Source organism: Phyllobates terribilis, unplaced genomic scaffold (genome assembly GCF_046119375.1).
Source record: "Phyllobates terribilis strain yellow unplaced genomic scaffold, ASM4611937v1 Scaffold_9__5_contigs__length_417890890, whole genome shotgun sequence".
Classification (NCBI taxonomy): Eukaryota; Metazoa; Chordata; class Amphibia; order Anura; family Dendrobatidae; genus Phyllobates; species Phyllobates terribilis.
In genome coordinates, this window is record NW_027362769.1 from 21,198,155 (window position 1) to 21,216,949 (window position 18,795).

Consider the following 18,795-nt stretch of genomic DNA (forward strand, 5'->3'; position numbering starts at 1 on the left):
TTTACTCGGTCTACCGGCTCCTTACTGGCCCTACGCGGATGTCTTCGATAAAAAGGAAGCAGAGACACTGCCACCTCATAGGCCATATGATTGCACGATCGACCTGGTACCTGGCGCCACTCCACCCCGTGGGCGTATTTATCCGTTGTCGGCGACTGAAACCCGGGCCATGTCTGAGTACATTGAGGAAAATCTGGCTAGGGGATTCATCCGGAAATCTACCTCCCCGGCTGGAGCCGGATTCTTCTTTGTCTAAAAGAAGGATGGTTCGCTACGCCCCTGTATTGATTATAGAGGACTCAATCAGATCATGGTCAAAAATAAATACCCCCTGCCGCTCATCTCCGAGTTGTTTGACCGCCTTAAGGGCGCTCGGATCTTTTCCAAGCTGGATCTTCGTGGAGACTATAACCTGGTCCGGATCCGTCAAGGAGACAAGTGGAAGACGGCATTCAATACCCGGGACGGTCACTACGAATACCGTGTGATGCCCTTCGGCCTCTGCAATGCTCCCGCCGTCTTCCAAGAATTGGTCAATGACATCTTCCGTGATCTTCTTTCCTCCTGCGTGGTGGTGTACCTGGACGATATCTTGATCTTCTCTCCGGATCTTCCCACACACCGGAGGGATGTTCGTCAGGTCCTGCTTAGGCTCAGGCAGAATCACCTCTATGCAAAATAGAAGAAGTGCCTCTTCGAGCAGATCTCTCCTCCATTCCTGGGCTATGTTATCTCCCAGACAGGCTTGCGAATGAATCCCGAGAAACTCTCTGCTGTCCTAAAGTGGCCCCGTCCGGAGGGGTTGAAGGCGATTCAGCGATTCCTGGGCTTCGCCAATTACTATCGTCTCTTCATCCTGCCCTTCTCTTGTCGGACTGCTCCCATATCTGCGCTCACCCGTAAGGGAGCAAATCCCAAGAAATGGTCACCCGAAGCTGATAAGGCCTTCCTTTCCTTAAAGCAAGCCTTCTCCTCGGCCCCAGTGCTGCACCGTCCGGATTGCAGCAAACAGTTTTACCTGGAAGTTGATGCTTCCTCCTCTGGAGCCGGAGCGGTGCTCACCCAAAAGTCTTCTACCGGGAAAATGGTAACCTGCGGCTTCTTCTCCAAACTCTTCTCTTCCTCGGAGCGCAACTACTCCATAGGAGACCGAAAACTGTTAGCCGTTAAATTGGCGCTGGAGGAGTGGCGTTACCTGCTTGAAGGGGCTCTATACCCGGTGATCATCTATACGGATCACAAAAACCTGGCATATCTCCAGAATGCCCAAAGACTCAACCCGCGCCAGGCCCGGTGGTCTTTGTTCTTCGCCCGCTTCAACTTCGTCCTACACTTCCGCCCGGCGGACAAGAAAGTCAAAGCCGACGCCTTGTCCCGATCCTTCCTATCCTCTGATCTAGAGGAGGTGCCTATGCACATCATCGACCCCTCCAAAGTGATGAATTTGGCCCCCTTGGATCTGACTCGTCTTCCACCCGTTAAGACGTTTGTAGCAGTACCAGATCGTGTGAAGGTTCTTCGCTGGGGTCATTCATCTAAACTAGCCGGCCATGCTGTCCAAAAGAAGACCTTTCTGCTCATTACCCGGCATTACTGGTGGCCTACCCTGCGCAAGGATGTGGTAGACTTCATCTCAGCCTGTTCGTCCTGTGCCCCCAGCAAAGTTCCCAGACATCTACCAGCCGGTCATCTCCTGCCTCTTCCCGTACCTGATGGTCCGTGGCAACACATGGCTATGGACTTTATCACAGATCTCCCTGTCTCTGCCGGTTGAACAGTCATTTGGGTGGTCGCCGACCGCTTTTCTAAAATGGCTCAGTTCATTCCCCTGCCTGGTCTCCCGTCTGCATCAGTGCTAGCTAAGGACTTCTTCCTCCACATCTTCCATCTCCATGGCCTACCCCTCCACATCGTGTCGGATCGAGGGGTTCAGTTCACCTCTCGTTTCTGGCGAGCTACGTGTAAGCTGCTGGATGTCACCCTGGATTTCTCCTCCGCTTATCATCCACAGTCCAATGGTCAAGTGGAGCGGATCAACCAGATCCTTACCAGCTACCTCCGGCACTTTGTTAACGCTCACCATACTGATTGGGTGGATCTATTGCCATGGGCCGAATTCTCCTACAACAACCATGAGAGCGAATCATCTTCCAAGTCTCCGTTCTTTATAGTCTATGGACAACATCCCCGCATTCCGTTTCCCGTCTCCGCTTCTGTGGACAACCCTGCCGCGGAGTCTCTGGTCAGCAAATTTTCCACCATTTGGGAGAGTACTAGGTCCGCACTTCTTCAGTCCTCCGAGCGGATAAAGAGACATGCTGACAAGAGACATCTGGATCCGCCTCAATTCCGTCCGGGAGACAAGGTTTGGCTCTCCTCCAAACATGTTTGGCTCAAAATACCCTCCTATAAGTTGGGTCCTCGGTTCATCGGTCCATTTGAAGTCCTTAATAGAGATGAGCGTTGTTCTACTCGAACTGTTCGCCAATCTCAAATTCGAGCTGTTTTGGGCGGTGTTCGAGCCGGTCGGCGAACACGAACAATTTGAGAAAAATTCGGCTGTTCGAGGTTATGTTCGATAACTGTTCGTGCACCAAAATCATAACTGGATTTTTTCTCAGTAATGATGAAAATTAATGTTAATACGCAGTTTGAGTGTACAGCGGGGCGGGGGGAGGGGCAGGGGATGGATCTCTGCAGGAACAATGAAGATCTCCATTTTTTTTTCTCTTTCCCGCATTTGCAGTGGGGAGGTGCAATCTGTCAGCCTATCAGCAGCGCACACACGGAGCGAAGTGCTTTTTTTCACACAAGCAAGGGCATGTGTGATTGGCAGTGTATGTCACATGTCCTTGCCCTATAAGACCAAGCCATTTTCCCCGTCGCCACCATTTTCTCACTGCTGCAGCTGCGTGTTAGACGGCACCGCTGTTGCTGTGTGCGCTATACCTTGTTAATTTCAAGCCAATTTTCGCACAAATATACAGATCGCTTGGGAGTAGGGAATAGTTGTGATTGCAGTCCTTTTAAGGACTAGGTTACAGCATTTCCTACGACTTTTATCAGGCAGGTCTGTGCTCTTAAATAGATAGATTGTGGGAGTAAAGACTAATTGTAATTGGAGTCCTTTTCAGGACTAGGTTACATCAGTTCCTATCAGTTTTTGCCAGGCAGGTCTGTGACAGTGCTGTGCAAGTTTTTTTCACAGCATTTGGCTGAATCTAGCAAAGCTAATCCTTTTTGGCCTATTGCAGAGTGTGTTAGTCAGTGGAGTAGCCTATCTGTGTTGCAAGATATACCACCTGTGTATAGAAAACCAATTTTTTTACTGCACCTAGTGAAGTAAAATCTTTTGGGCATAGCATCATTCTATTAGTCCATCTATACTGACCTCCATCAGGTTGCAAACTGAATATAATTTTTTTCTGCATCTAGCTCTGAAAAAATATTTGGGCTTCTAGCAGTGTGTGGGACTTGGTCTATTAGTCCATCTATACTGACCTCCATCAGGTTGCAAATTAAAAATAATTTTTTTCTGCATCTAGCTCTGAAAAAATATTTGGGCTTCTAGCAGTGTGTGGGACTTGGTCTATTAGTCCATCTATACTGACCTCCATCAGGTTGCAAATTAAAAATAATTTTTTTCTTCATTTATCTCTGAAAAAATATTTGGGCTTCTAGCAGCGTGTGGGACTTGTTCTATTAGTCAATCTATACTGACCTCCATCAGGTTGCAAATTAAAAATAATTTTTTCTGCATCTAGCTCTGAAAAAATATTTGGGCTTCTAGCAGTGTGTGGGACTTGGTCTATTAGTCCATCTATACTGACCTCCATCAGGTTGCAAATTGAATAAAAAATTTTTCTGCATCTAGCTCTGAAAAAATATTTGGGCTTCTAGCGGTGTGTGTGACTTGGTCTATTAGTCCATCTATACTGACCTCCATCAGGTTGCAAATTAAAAATAATTTTTTTCTGCATCTAGCTCTGAAAAAATATTTGGGCTTCTAGCGGTGTGTGGGACTTGGTCTATTAGTCCATCTATACTGACCTCCATCAGGTTGCAAATTAAAAATAATTTTTTTCTGCATCTAGCTCTGAAAAAATATTTGGGCTTCTAGCGGTGTGTGGGACTTGGTCTATTAGTCCATCTATACTGACCTCCATCAGGTTGCAAATTAAAAATATTTTTTTTCTGCATCTAGCTCTGAAAAAATATTTGGGCTTCTAGCAGTGTGTGGGACTTGGTCTATTAGTCCATCTATACTGACCTCCATCAGGTTGCAAATTGAATAAAAAAATTTTCTGCATCTAGCTCTGAAAAAATATTTGGGCTTCTAGCGGTGTGTGGGACTTGGTCTATTAGTCCATCTATACTGACCTCCATCAGGTTGCAAATTAAAAATAATTTTTTTCTGCATCTAACCCAGCCAATAGTTTTGGCCTAATACCACAGTTTGGCCACTCAGCTCTGCTCGGTTACCATCCATTGTTTTTTTGTGCAAACAACTCCAGAGTTGTGAATTAGTTAACCACCAAAATGAGTGGAAAAAGGCCTGCTGCTGGTGGAAAGGGGAATAGGCGTGTTGGGAAGGGGAAAAAAGGTTGTGTCCGTGGGGTAGGTGTTAAAGCAACAGTAACATCTGCAGAAGAAAGACCATCTTCCAGCCAAACTAAAATGTCTACTTCTTTTAGCGGACAATGTGATAAGATCCCTTTCTTACGGCCACGCCAATCGCTACAAATTCCAGATGAGGCACAAAAACAGCAGGTGCTTCAACGGATATCAAGTGCTCCTTTAAGTGGGCTCTCCTCCACATCAACTTCAACATCACAAATACTCCAGTCCTCAAAGGTGTCACCCAAATCGCACTTGCTTCCTCACAGCTCCCAAATCTCCAGCTGCCCGTCTGAGTATAAGGTAGAACAGATGGTTGAGTCTGCAGAGCTGTTTACTCATACTATAGCCTGGGAATCAGAGGTCGACTCCAGCGCTTCTGTGAATCCAGACGAGGAAATGATCTGCACTGATGCCCAGAATCTTTATGAGTCGGATCCAGGACCAGACGCAGAAGGTTCTGACCATAATGTAGACCCTCATTCCCAAACTGTAACTCCTGTTGGTGGAGACAATGAGGAAGACGATGATAAGACTCAAATACCTGATTGGAGCGACAACTTTAGTTTTTTGTCAGGGCAGGAACAGGTTGGCTCTGAGGACGACGGGTGTGATAACGCACAGGGTGATGATGATGAGGTCGGAGATCCCACTTACTGTCAACCCACAGTCAGCCAAGAGATGAGGTCAGCAGAGGAGGTGGAGGAAGATGCTAGTGACGACGAGGTCAGGTTGCGCCTTCCTGGACAGAGACGTAGTACTGGAAGCACGTCAACAACTGCATCCTCAAACACAACTCTGCCTCTCACCACAAGTCGTGGTGGCTCTTCAGGTCGCATGGGTGCTAAGCCTTGCATAGCCTGGGCATTTTTTCAGATCGATAAAGATGACCCAACTCGTGTTATCTGTAACATTGGTCAGCAAAAGCTAAGTAGAGGCCAAAAAATACATAGTTTGAGTACTTCATGCATGAACCGGCACATGGACATGAAGCATAAGTTGCAGTGGGAAGCTCAGTGTGCTACAATGCGGTCTAGCCAGCCGGGCCAACCACCGTCTGCCATATCTTGTGCATCCGCGGCCTCTTCATCCTCTGTGACTGGGGGGACAGCAGTCACACCTGTTTTGGGGCGCAGACCTGCCACCTCTTTACCCGCAACAGCCAGCGTGATTGGCAGGTCATCATTTTCTTTGGAGGTGGTAACACCAGCTGGTGTTGAGCGCTGTCCGACATCGATAGCACCACCTTTGGATCAAGGCAACCTAACATGTCCGCCTGCATCTTCCTCACAGACCGGCAGTTTGCCGGGGACACCCTTATCAACCCCGTCTAAGCACAATAGCCAGCCCTCGGTCCCTCAGATGTGGACAAGTAAAAGACCATTTCCTCCTAGCCATGAGAAAGCTAAGAGGTTGAATTTCACCATCTGCAAGCTCTTGGCTACAGAAATGCTGCCTTTCCGCCTGGTGGACACAGAGGATTTTCGAGACCTTATGTCCGTCGCAGTGCCCCAGTACCAGATGCCCAGTCGGCACTACTTCTCAAAGAAAGGTGTGCCTGCGCTCCACCAGCATGTCGCACACAACATCACCGCTTCTTTGAGAAACTCTGTGTGTGACAGGGTGCATTTCACCACAGACACTTGGACGAGTAGGCATGGACAGGGGCGTTACATGTCGCTGACTGGGCACTGGGTAACTATGGTGACAGCAGGACAAGGGGCTGCTGTCCAAGTCTTGCCGTCCCCACGAGTTGTGCGTCAATCCTCTTTATGTCATTTTTCCTCCACTGCTTCTGCCTCCTCAACCTCCTCTCGGTCTTCCACCTGCACCCAAAGGCTGTCTGGTCATGCCACAAGCTTTCTAACTGCGCAGAAGGGATCCTGCACACCTCCTTACTATGCTGGCAGTAGGGCTCAACGTCATCAGGCGGTTTTTACATTGAAATGTCTGGGAAATGTGAGTCACACAGCTGAGGAGTTGTGGTCAGCTCTGGAGAACCAATTTCATGAATGGTTGTCTCCACTGGACCTGAAACCAGGGAAGGCCGTGTGCGACAATGCTGCAAACCTGGGTGCGGCCCTTCGCCGGGGCAATGTCACACACGTGCCTTGTATGGCTCACGTGTTGAACCTGGTTGTCCAGCAATTTTTAGCCCACTATCCCAGACTAGATGGCCTTCTGCAGAGGGCACGGTCGCTGTGTGCTCACTTCCGCCGTTCGCATCCCGCAGCTCAGTGACTTACATCTCTACAGAAGTCGTTGGGCCTGCCACTTCACCGGCTAAAATGCGATGTGCCTACCCGGTGGAATTCAACTCTGCACATGTTGCAGCGACTGTGGCAGCACCGACAAGCCCTGGTGCAATACGTTCTGACGTATAGCCTGGGCCAACGAGATTCAGAGGTGGGGCAAATCACGCTGGAGGAGTGGTCTCAGATCAGGGACCTATGCACCCTTCTGCACAGTTTTGAAATGGCGACGAAGATGTTTAGTGCTGACGATGCCATTATCAGCATGACTATTCCGGTGATTTACATGCTGGAGCACATGTTAAACAGAATTCGGAGTCAGGTGGTGGCACAAGAGGAGGTGGAGGAAGTAGAGGAGGAGGAGTTGTATGCGGAAGGGCTAACATCTGCAAGGTCCAGACGGTCGGCAGCACCAAGGCGGCAGGCATGTGAGGGTGGGGGAGATGATTTTACCAGGGCGCATGGTAGCAGTCAAACTAGTGAGGAAGGTGCAGGAGCCCAGGAAGAAGTGGAGGACGAACTGATGGAAGACTCATCAGATGAGGGAGACCTTGATCACATTTCTGTTGTGCGAGGTTGGGGGGAGAGGACAGAGGAAGGAAGCATGATTGCTACCTCGCCACCAACACAACAGGGACTTGGTGCTCCTGGATGCGCAACACACATGAGTGCCTTCTTGCTGCACTACCTGCAACATGACCCTCGAATTGTGAGAATTAGAAATAATCCTGACTACTGGGTTGCCACACTGTTAGATCCCCGGTACAAAAGTAAATTTGCAGAAATTATTCCTGCCATAGAAAGGGATGCACGCATGCAGGAGTATCAGCAGAGACTGTTGCAGAATCTTACATGTGCTTTTCCACAAAATACCAGTGGTGCACGTAGTGAATCTCACAGTTCCAACTTGCCAACCGTGGGACCGTCAAGTGTTCAGCACTCAAACCGTAACAGAACCACAGTATCTGCTGGTAACATCAATTTTGCGGAATCATTTCACCACTTTTTTAGCCCATCCTTTGCAAGGCCACAGGAGACAAGAAGTCTGACACATAGTCAACGCCTAGAGACGATGGTACAGGAGTATCTCCAAGTAAACATTGAAGCCACGACTGTGTCACTGGACCCTTGCTCTTTTTGGGCTTCCAATCTGGATAAATGGCCGGAGCTAGCCATTTACGCCTTGGAGATCTTGTCATGCCCCGCAGCCAGCGTTCTGTCTGAACGTGTGTTCAGCGCTGCTGGTGGTGTGCTGATAGATAAGCGCACGCGTCTCTCCACTGATAATGTAGACAGACTCACGTTCATAAAGATGAACAAATCATGGATCCGAAACGACTTTTCTACCCCTGTGTCATCCTGGGGAGAGTAAAAGCTTGATGATTGGTTAAAATCACCCTACCAACCGTTTTAAGCTTTCAAATTACTAATCATGTTTATCTGTATCTTGACTGGAAAATAATTTGGGCTTTGTAGCAGTGTGCAGCACTGATCCTATTAGGCCATCTATAATAAGCTTCACCAGATTTAAAATTAAAAATAATTTTTAGCTGCATCTAGCCCGGAAAATAATTTTGGGGCTCCGAGATGCGCAAGACACATAAGTGCCTTCTTGCTGCACTACCTGCAGCATGACCCTCATATTGTCAGAATTCGAAGTAATCATGACTACTGGGTTGCCACACTCTTAGATCCCCCAAACTTTTCGATCAACCTTTTCATTTTAATAAAGACCAAAAAAATGGTCATTTTTGAAATTATAAGCATTAGCAGGTTGTTAGAAACTGAAATCAAACAGTTTTCAACTCAAAACTTTATTCTAGGTGATGTTACATTTTCACATAGGACCCCTTGTTCGAAAGGAGCTTCTGAACTCTCTCGTCCATTGAATTTGTCAGGTTTTGGATGGTTTCTGCTTCAATTGTTTTGCATGAGGACAGAATACCCTCCCAGAGCTGTTGCTTAGATGTGAACTGCCTCCCGCCATCATAGACACTCCTTTTAATGATGCTCCAAAGGTTCTGAATGGGGTACAGGTCAGGGGAGCATGGGGGTCACACCATAAGTTTGTCCCCTTTTATGCCCATATCAGCCAGAGATGCAGATGTTTTATGTGCAGCATGAGATGGTGCATTATCATGCAGAAAAATGATCTTGCTGTGAAATACACGGTTCTTCTTCTTGAACCATGGCAGGAAGTGCTGTTTGAGAAAATCCACATACATTATGGAGTTCATCTTTAGCGCCTTCAGGGATCCTAAAGGGGCCGACAATCTCTCTCCCCATGATTCCAGCCCAAAACATTACTCCACCTCCTCCTTGTTGGCGCTGTAGCCGTGTTTGCGTGGGGTGTCCATCAACCAGCCATCCTCCACTCCATTCATCTGGACCATCGAGCGCTGCACGGCACTCATCCGTGAACAAAACAGTTTTGAAATCAGTCTTCATGTAATGTTTGGCCCACTGGAGCCGTTTCTGCTTGTGTGAAGTGGATAGAGGAGGTCGACAGGATGGCATATGCACAGCTGCAAACCTCTGAAGGACCCTGCATCTTGTTGTTCGGGGGACGTTGGAGGCACAAGCAGCTTCAAAAACTTGTCTGCTGCTATGACAAGGCTTTTTTGCCGCTGCTGTTTCAACCTGACGTAATTGCCTGTAGGAAAGAGTCCTCAATTTGCCCTTATCAGCACGCACACGTGTGTACTGTGAATCAGCTACATACTTCTTGATTGCCAAGACACTTCATCCTGATCATCGCACAATGTTGATTGTAGTCATGCCTTGACCTAAACACTCCACAATTTGTTGCTTCTCAGCAGCCGACACATCCTTTTTCTTTCCCATTTTGGCAGAAAATGTAGGCTGCTTAATAATGTGAGAGAGCCTTCTTAAGTAGTCTTGCCTTTCATTGGACACACCTGCCAAACTAATTAGCACAGGTGTCTGCAATTGCTTACAGTGATATAAAGAGCCCTGACACACATCACCATCAATGAGTTTAACTGACAAACAAACAAATTCTTCCCTTATCACTCCTAAACACTTTTTGCATAATAATTTGGAACGCGGTGTACATGTGCTTTTCCACAAAACACCAGTGGTTCACGTAGTGAATCTTACAGTTCTAACTTGCCAACCGTGGTCTGTATGGAATTGTTCAATAAAGGGCCCAAAATTAAGCTAACATAGATGGGAGAGGTCTCTATGAATAGGAATTCCTAAGTATTTGATACCCTGTGAGGGCCAGGCAAAGGGAAAGTTGGACTGGATGGAATCCTATATGGATTTAGGGAGGGAGACATCGAGGGCCTCAGACTTCGCTGCATTGATTTTAAAATTTTACCATGTAACAAAGTGATCTATTTCAGCCATAACAGCAGGGATGGATATATGTGATTGAGTGATATATACTAGGACATCATCAGCAAATAGAGAGCACTTGTACTCGGTGCCTCCCACCTCAATCCACCTAATATTGGGGTTATGGCGAATTGATGAGAGCAGGTGCTCCGTCACTAGGATGTATAAGAGAGGGGACAGAGGACATCCCTGCCTTGTCCCATTGGTGATTGTGAAAGGTGATGAAAATGTTCTGACGCACCCCCTGGGCCTTGGGACACCCGGAGCCGGACCCTTTTTGGTGGATGCTGGTGGTTGTAGTCTTCGTGGCGGCGATCCGGTTCCGTGGCTCAGGGCGGTCAAACCAGTGGCGGAACTATTTATGTGGTTTTGATGTTTAAATGTCCGACTACGCCACCCGTGGATTGCGGTCAGAGTGAACCGCCGCTACAGGGCAGACCGCTAAGGCTGGTGTTGTGGGTGCAGCAGAGCGTAGCATAACTCCCCACGGGAGGAGTATAGCCTCAGGGCAGTGTATGCGGAGGATGGGGGTGATGGTGCAGGGCAGCAGCAGTAACGACACGGAGTCAGTGATGCAGTTCAGGGCCTTTACTCACAGTTCTTATTATCCAGACCACGTCTGCAGGTAACGGCTGCCCCCGTCGTACTGTGCTCACCAGGTGAGGGGCTCAGACAACTCCCAGATAACTTTGGAGCGCTTCACAGGACCCCCTTTGTGTGTCCTTTGTCTGGCCTTTCTTACCAACACTTCTGTCCGGCTGCCTCGGGCCTCCTCTTGGTAAACTTGGCGCCAGTTTCCCTGACCCTATGTGGTGCCTTCCTAGCGGGTGGAGCAAGGGGCTGCGCCACATAAAATGTCAGAGCCTCCGGTTTCTAGCTGAGGGTCGTTTCCTGCCTCCACTAGTTCGGGGACCGGTCTCCCCCTTTGGCCTGACCCCTCCACGCAGGTGGATTCGGGCGTGCGGTGGCGACTCGCCCGTCCGCACCCCTGGGATCCCTTCATTCCTCGTTCCTGGAGCCTTCTCCGCTCCTCTTCCTTCCTTCTCCCTCTTGCAGGCCTGGGCCTCTGTTACTAGGCCCGCCTCCGGAGCAGAGCTCATGCAGAGCCCCTGCTCCCTGCCACTTCTGCTCAGACTTCTCTGCACTGAACTAAGATGGTGCCCACCTTTTATACTCCCTTCTCAATGCACCCAGGAACTGCTTCCTCCCTGCTCCTGCACTGCAGGGTTCTCCTTCCTCAGTGTTCCCTCCCCCCACTCCAGCCAAGGACAGGGACTGTCGTGCCCATCTCAGGGGCATATTGGTCGCCCTGCCCCACGGCAATGTGGTGTAATGCATGCAGGTGTCGGGTCCTGATCCACACTCCATCCTTATCTGAGAGTGAGATATCACACCTCTGGGTGAGGTGCAATACGTCTGTAGCAACCGAGCCCTCGGTGCTACAGTTCCATTTATCTTCAGCCTAGGTGACGTATTGTGATACAGGGCCGTGATTTTGGCTATAAAAGGGTCCCCTAGACCCCTACCCCAAGCTTTTTAAGAGAATCATATATGGCGTGCCAGGAGACTCTATGGAATGCTTTCTCAGCATCCAACGAGAGTATCTACTTACAAATTTTTAACTGCATCTAGCCCAGGAAATACTTTGTGCCTAGTAGCAGTGTCTGCTAGTCAGCGGATTATCCCGGCTGTTAAGCAAGCTACACCACCTGTAGTTTGGACACTTAATTTTTTCAAAGGAAATGCTTCGGGACCACGGGATACTCAGTGAAGAGCATCAGGAGGCACCCCAAGGCATAGGAGCTGGGACTGGCACTAGGATGCCTTGCGGTGGACAGCCGAGCTCGATCCTTATAAAAGCTTTTTAACTGCAGCAGCTTTAGTGGACGCTACTGGAGCTGGAATTACGCGGCTGCTGGCATGAGACTTGCCCTCCAATAGATCCTTGTAAATGGATTTAAAGTGTATTCATTCAAATTAGAGGGACAATTTAAATTAAAAAGCTTAGAGCTGCCTCCACCACAGGGGGGCTCTCTCGACCCACCAGCGGACAGGCACCAGTATTGGGAGAGGGGGGCTGGCCGTCAGGGTTCACCGCGGCTCTGGCACAAACCCGGCGACACGAAGGTGGCACGGGCAGGAGCGGACTGAATGTGTCGGCTTCTCACTTTTTGGATTTTAGAAGGGCATGACATGCCTATATCTGTGTCTCCCCCTCCTTTTACTCCTCCACCTCTTTTCTTTTCGCATGACTATATGTACTTGTCACTTTTCCATGTGTTAGTTGTGTCTTCTGAGCAGTTTGTCAGCTTTTGGACACCTTTGAAGGTGTTTTCTATGTGTTTCTATGTGTTTTTGTTTGCCTGCCATTGGTTTTAACGGTGTTCGAAGGTGTTCGACGAACAGTTCGACGAACAGTTCGGCGAACACACGGGTGTTCGACGAACCGAACCGAACTCGAACACTACGGGGGTGGCTCAACACTAGTCCTTAAGCAAATCAATCCAGTGGCCTACAAGTTAAAACTCCCAGCCACCTTACGGATTCCCAACTCCTTCCACGTATCTCTCCTCAAACCAGTTGTCTTTAACTCTTTTTCTAACAATCCAGGTTCTTCCCCTGCTTCGGTTTCTGCTGAGGACGTGTTTGAGGTAGAGAATATTCTGGCCACCAAGAGGGTAAGAGGAAAAACCTTTTTTCTGTTAGATTGGAAGGGGTTTGGCCCAGAGGAGAGAACTTGGGAACCCAGGGAGAACATCCATGCCCCGCTTCTCCTTGAAAATTTCTTTCTGGCCTAAAAAAGAGGGGGCGTAAAGGGGGGGTACTGTAGCATCGGCGTCTCTGCCCCCTACCAGGCAGAGACGCCATCCTTCTTATCCTCCTGCGCTCCTCTTCCTGCTGCTGCCGGCGCGTGCAGCTTCCCGGGCACTGTGCTTAGGGCGCGCGCTCCCTCTCTCTCTTAAAGGGGCCGCGCGCCTTCTTAAGGAGTCCCCGGCCAATAGCCAAGGGTCCTCCCATATATAAGGCACCTCCTCCAAAATGGAGGTGTCCGAGCAAAAGTTGATGCACAGTATACTTACCTCTGCTTCAGCCCTCAGGTTCAGTTGCCAGCCTGACTACTGTTCCAGTCAGCCAGTCTGACTACTCTCCAGCCCGACAGTCTGCCTTCCGTTCTACCCGCCAGTCTGTCTATGGGCAAGTCCGCCTGCTTACCAGGAAGCACCTGCCAATTACCTGCCAGCTACCTGCCGTGCCTGCTAGCCGGCTCACCTGGGAGCACTCGCCTGTTACCTGCCTGTTACCTGATAGCCTACCTGGAGGCTCCTGCGGTCACTTGCCGTGACCACCCGCCTGCTAACCTAGAGACTTCGGCCTGCTTGGCCGTCACTTGCCGTAGCCTACCTGGAGGCTCCTACTGTCACTTGCCGTGACCACCTGTCTGTTACCTAGAGACTTCAACCTGCTCTGCAGTCACGTGCCGTGACCACCCGTCAACTATCCAGAGACTTCTGCCTGCCTGTTGTGTCCATCCGCTATACCGGTCAGTCCTAGTCTGCTTACCCGTGAGAGCCACTTGCTCTCTTACAAGGTCATCCCCAGAGTAGCACCTGGTCCCTCTGCTCGGTCCCTCCCTGGTCACGGAGTCGTTAGCCTCCGTACGACCAGGGTCGGTCTGAGTTGATACTTAGTCACGCCCCTGTGGGGCCCTCCTTGCATCGCAGCACAGAGGTTCCACCACCCGGATCCGTAACAGTAGCTCGTCTCCGCTGCAGAAATTTGACCACTAGAATGTATTGAATGTGGTAAATCCCCATGGTCCAGTGAACACATGCGGATGTACCTACGTTCAATAGAACACAGCGTTTTGGAAGCAGCATATTTCTGCTACATCTGGATCATAGGCACATAGCCTAAAATTAAAAAAATGGCGTGGGCTCCAGCGTCATTTTCATAATCAGGAGAGGGAAAGACAATCACTGGGGGCTGATATTACTAGCCGGGGAAGGGGCCATTAACCAAAAATGTTCCCTGGCTACTAATAACAGCCCACAGCTGTTTGCTTAACCTTTACTGGCTAGATTACAGGGGGACCCCAGAAAAAATTTGACGTACAGTACAGACCAAAAGTTTGGACACACCTTCTCATTTAAAGATTTTTCTGTATTTTCCTGACTATGAAAATTGTGCATTCACACTGAAGGCATCAAAACTATGAATTAACACATGTGGAATTATATACTTAACAAATACGTGTGAAACAACTGAAAATATGTCTTATATTCTAGGTTCTTCAAAGTAGCTACCTTTAGCTCTGATGACTGCTTTGCACACTCTTGGCATTCTCTTGATGAGCTTCAAGAGGTAGTCACCAGAAATGGTTTTCACTTCACAGGTGTGCCCTGTCAGGTTTAATAAGTGGGATTTCTTGCCTTATAAATGGGGTTGGGACCATCAGTTGTGTTGTGCAGGAGTCTGGTGGATACACAGCTGATAGTCCTACTAAATACACTGTTAGAATTTGTATTATGGCAAGAAAAAAGCAGCTAAGTAAAGAAAAACGAGTGGCCATGATTACTTTAATGAATGAAGGTCAGTCAGTCCGAAAAATTGGGCAAACTTTGAAAGTGTCCCCAAGTGCAGTTGCAAAAACCATCAAGCGCTACAAAGAAACTGGCTCATATGAGGACCGCCCCAGGAAAGGAAGACCAAGCGTCACCTCTGCTTCTGAGGATAAGTTTATCCGAGTCACCAGCCTCAGAAATCGCAGGTTAACAGCAGCTCAGATTAGAGACCAGGTCAATGCCACACAGAGTTCTAGCAGCAGACACATCTCTTCAACAACTGTTAAGAGGAGACTTTGTGCAGCAGGCCTTCATGGTAAAATAGCTGCTAGGAAACCACTGCAAAGGATAGGCCACAAGCAGAAGAGACTTGTTTGGGCTAAAGAACACAAGGAATGGACATTAGACCAGTGGAAATCTGTGCTTTGGTCTGATGAGTCCAAATTTGAGATCTTTGGTTCCAACCACTGTGTCTTTGTGCGACGCAGAAAAGTTGAACGGATGGACTCTACATGCCTGGTTCCCACCGTGAAGCATGGAGGAGGAGATGTGATGGTGTGGGGGTGCTTTGCTGGTGACACTGTTGGGGATTTATTCAAAATTGAAGGCATACTGAACCAGCATGGCTACCACAGCATCTTGCAGCGGCATGCTATTCCATCCGGTTTGCATTTAGTTGAACCATCCTTTATTTTTCAACAGGACAATGACCCCAAACACACCTCCAGGCTGTGTAAGGGCTATTTGACCAAGAAGGAGAGTGATGGGGTGCTACGCTAGATGATCTGGCCTCCACAGTCACCAGACCTGAACCCAATCGAGATGGTTTGGGGTGAGCTGGACCGCAGAGTGAAGGCAAAAGGGCCAACAAGTGCTAAGCATCTCTGGGAACTCCTTCAACATTGTTGAAAGACCATTTCCGGTGACTACCTCTTGAAGCTCATCAAGAGAATGCCAAGAGTGTGCAAAGCAGTCATCAAAGCAAAAGGTGGCTACTTTGAAGAACCTAGAATATAAGACATATTTTCAGTTGTTTCACACTTTTTTGTTAAGTATATTATTCCACATGTGTTAATTCATAGTTTTGATGCCTTCAGTGTGAATGTACAATTTTCATAGTCAAGAAAATACAGAAAAATCTTTAAATGAGAAGGTGTGTCCAAACTTTTGGTCTGTACTGTAGGTTCCCCTATAAAATCTAACTAGTAAAGGCTAGGCAGACAGCTGCGGGCTGATATTAATAGCCAGGGAAGTGGCCATGGATCCTGGCCCCCTCCCCCCTGACCAGTATTCCTTTTTAATGTTTTCTTATTTCTTCACTTTTTTTTTTCTTCATTAAATTGTAATTATGATTTCAATATCCAATAGTAATTAGGGAATCAGCAGCAGCCGACCACCACTGCCAATATACTTCGTCAGTGGAGAGTACTTAACAAGTTAACAGTATTGTAAATAACCTAACAAGGTGAGGACATTACCTCTTACCTATACTTGCTAATTTCACCAGCCAGATTCCTGCACTATGGAGCACTATGGAACGGTGGTCTTTTTCTAGGCTCAGGAGACAGGAGCACACAGCTGTTGTCACAGCTTCAAAGCCTATGCTTTCTGTTGAATCCATACTCTGATTCAGGCCACGTTCACACTATCAGTATTCAGTCAGTATTTTACATCAGTATTTAATATATATATAATATAAAATACTGACGAAATACTTAAAGTGTGAATGTGGCCTTATGTGCACGCTCAGGCAGGAGCTGTGCACTTCCAGGGAATCTTCTTAGCGATAAGTGGGGGTCTTTGGACTTGAACCCTCACCTAACTGCAGACAATTAGAGTGGCTACAAAATATTAAAAAATGTTGAAAGATTAGTTAGGGCTCATTCAGACATTAGTTTTTCTTCTATATGTTCTATCTGTGATTTTCGCAGATAACTCTTACTTATAGTCTCTGTGGCTATTTGATAGGAGAAGCTTGAGAAACTCAGGCTTTTTTTCATTACAGAAAAACTGATGAAACTCTGATGGTAAAAAACTGCCAATAACCAACTTATAATGAAAAGCTGATCAAAAATACTGACGAAAATAGGTAATTATTTTTTGTTTAAGAAAAATCACTGAGGTCTGGATGAGGAGTCATTCATTTAAAATAATGATCCAAGATACTGACAAATGTGAGACTGGACTACAGGACAGAATTGTACTTACATAATATCACGGATGAAGATCCCACTATGTAACCCTCACCGTGTTTTTCAGCCATTTTTTTAGCAGCTCGATTGGCAGCTGTCATCTGGTGTAAAGAAAATGAAAACGGTTAAAGTTTTTTAAGTAGCATGACAATAAAAAAATTTTTCAAGTACATTTCTAAGAACTATATGCTTTTGGCATACATTTGACAGGTTTATGTTAGGATACTATACTATATGGAATACTGAAGGATAATTTAATACTTTGAGAAGGTTTCCCTTTAACCCATTAGTGACAGAGCCAATTTTCACCTTAATGATCAAACCCCATTTTTCAAATCTAACATATGTCACTTTATGTGGTAATAACTCTGGAATGCTTCTACATATCCCAGTGATTCCGAGAATGTTTTTTTTGTGACACAATGTACTTTATGTTACTGGTAAATTTAGGTTGATAAGTTTTGCGTTTTTTTCTGAAAATATCTGAAATTTGACATCATTTTGGAAAAATAGAAATTTTTAAATTTTGAATGCTTACACATTACCCTTGCTGCAATAGAGCATACAGTTATGTCCTATTGCAACTGCGTGCATTAATGTGGGCTTACAAGGTGAAACTGCATCTTTCTTGGCTTATGAGGCTACGTGCTCACGATGCGTTTTTCAAGCATTTTTGCTGCGGAATTTGCACAACGTAAACGCTTGTAAAACGCTTGGTAATCCATCCCCCATGGTCCATAATCCGCACTTTTAATGCCCATGCTGCGGAATGTTCCGCAGCGTTTTTGATGTACGGAAAAATCCACAGCATGTCCATTATTTGTGCGTTTACGCATGCGGAATTGCCTTCTCAATGCATTAAAAAACGCAAGGCAATTCTGCATGTCAAAAATGCTTCAAAAACGAGAAAAAAACGAGTGTCAAATTCTGCACGCGTTTTTCCGGGCAAGGACATGCAGAAATGAAACGTAAATTTTCCGCTTCATTTCTGCATCGTGGGCACATAGATGAAGGTGATAGCCTGATGGCTGTGATATTTAGCTAACAGCTGCTGGTGGAGCCACTCCACCCTCAGTTGTTAACCTATGAAATGCCGCTGTCGTCAATCTCTGACAGCTGCTTTTACAGAGCACTGGCATGGAGAGCACGCTATGCTAAGGCTATGTGCCCATGATAAAGAAATGAAGCAGAAAATTTCTGCAGCGTTTCTGCATGGTCTTGGCAGTCAAAAACGCTTGCAGATTTTACACGCGTTTTTGCAGCGTTTTTACATGCGGATTTGACTTGCGTTTTTCAATTCCATTGGGACCTCAAATCCGCATGCAGAAATGCACAAATAATGGACATGCTGCAGATTTTTCCGCAAGGAAAATCCGCTGCGGAAAAATCCACAGCATGGGCACAGAACATGCAGATTTTCATTTGGGATCATGGGGCACGGATTACCAAGCGTTTTTAAAGCGTTTCTGCTGCGGACATTCCGCAGCAAAAACGCTTGAAAAACGCATAGTGGGCAAACAGCCTCACAGCCTGTCTGTGCCCCTTCAACACGATCACGGGACGCTGCTGGATTGCTAAGAGTGTTCATAGGAGACTGATTTGTGCTATACACATCAGTATAGTATAGTATAGTACAAGCGATCAGATGATTGCAGGTTCAAGTCCCGTAAATGTTTTTAAAAATATGAAACAAATAAAAAATATGAAAGTGCAAATCACCACTTGTTCACTAAAAAATACACATCTGTGGAATCGTTAATTCTGTAAAGTCTGATTTATCAAAATCTGAAATGAATTAACTATATCTGTAAA

The 18,795-nt window shown here is 47.1% G+C and overlaps 1 protein-coding gene across 3 annotated transcripts in view; it reads right to left on the reverse strand.

Moving 5' to 3' along the window:
• LOC141161491 (carboxypeptidase O-like) overlaps positions 1-18,795 on the reverse strand; it is a 220,436-nt gene that overhangs the window by 13,338 nt on the left and 188,303 nt on the right. For all 3 annotated transcript variants that reach the window (XM_073646332.1, XM_073646331.1, XM_073646333.1), the window contains one exon: positions 17,000-17,084. In XM_073646332.1, coding sequence (XP_073502433.1) covers positions 17,000-17,084 — 85 coding nt within the window. The remainder of the gene's footprint in view (positions 1-16,999; positions 17,085-18,795) is intronic.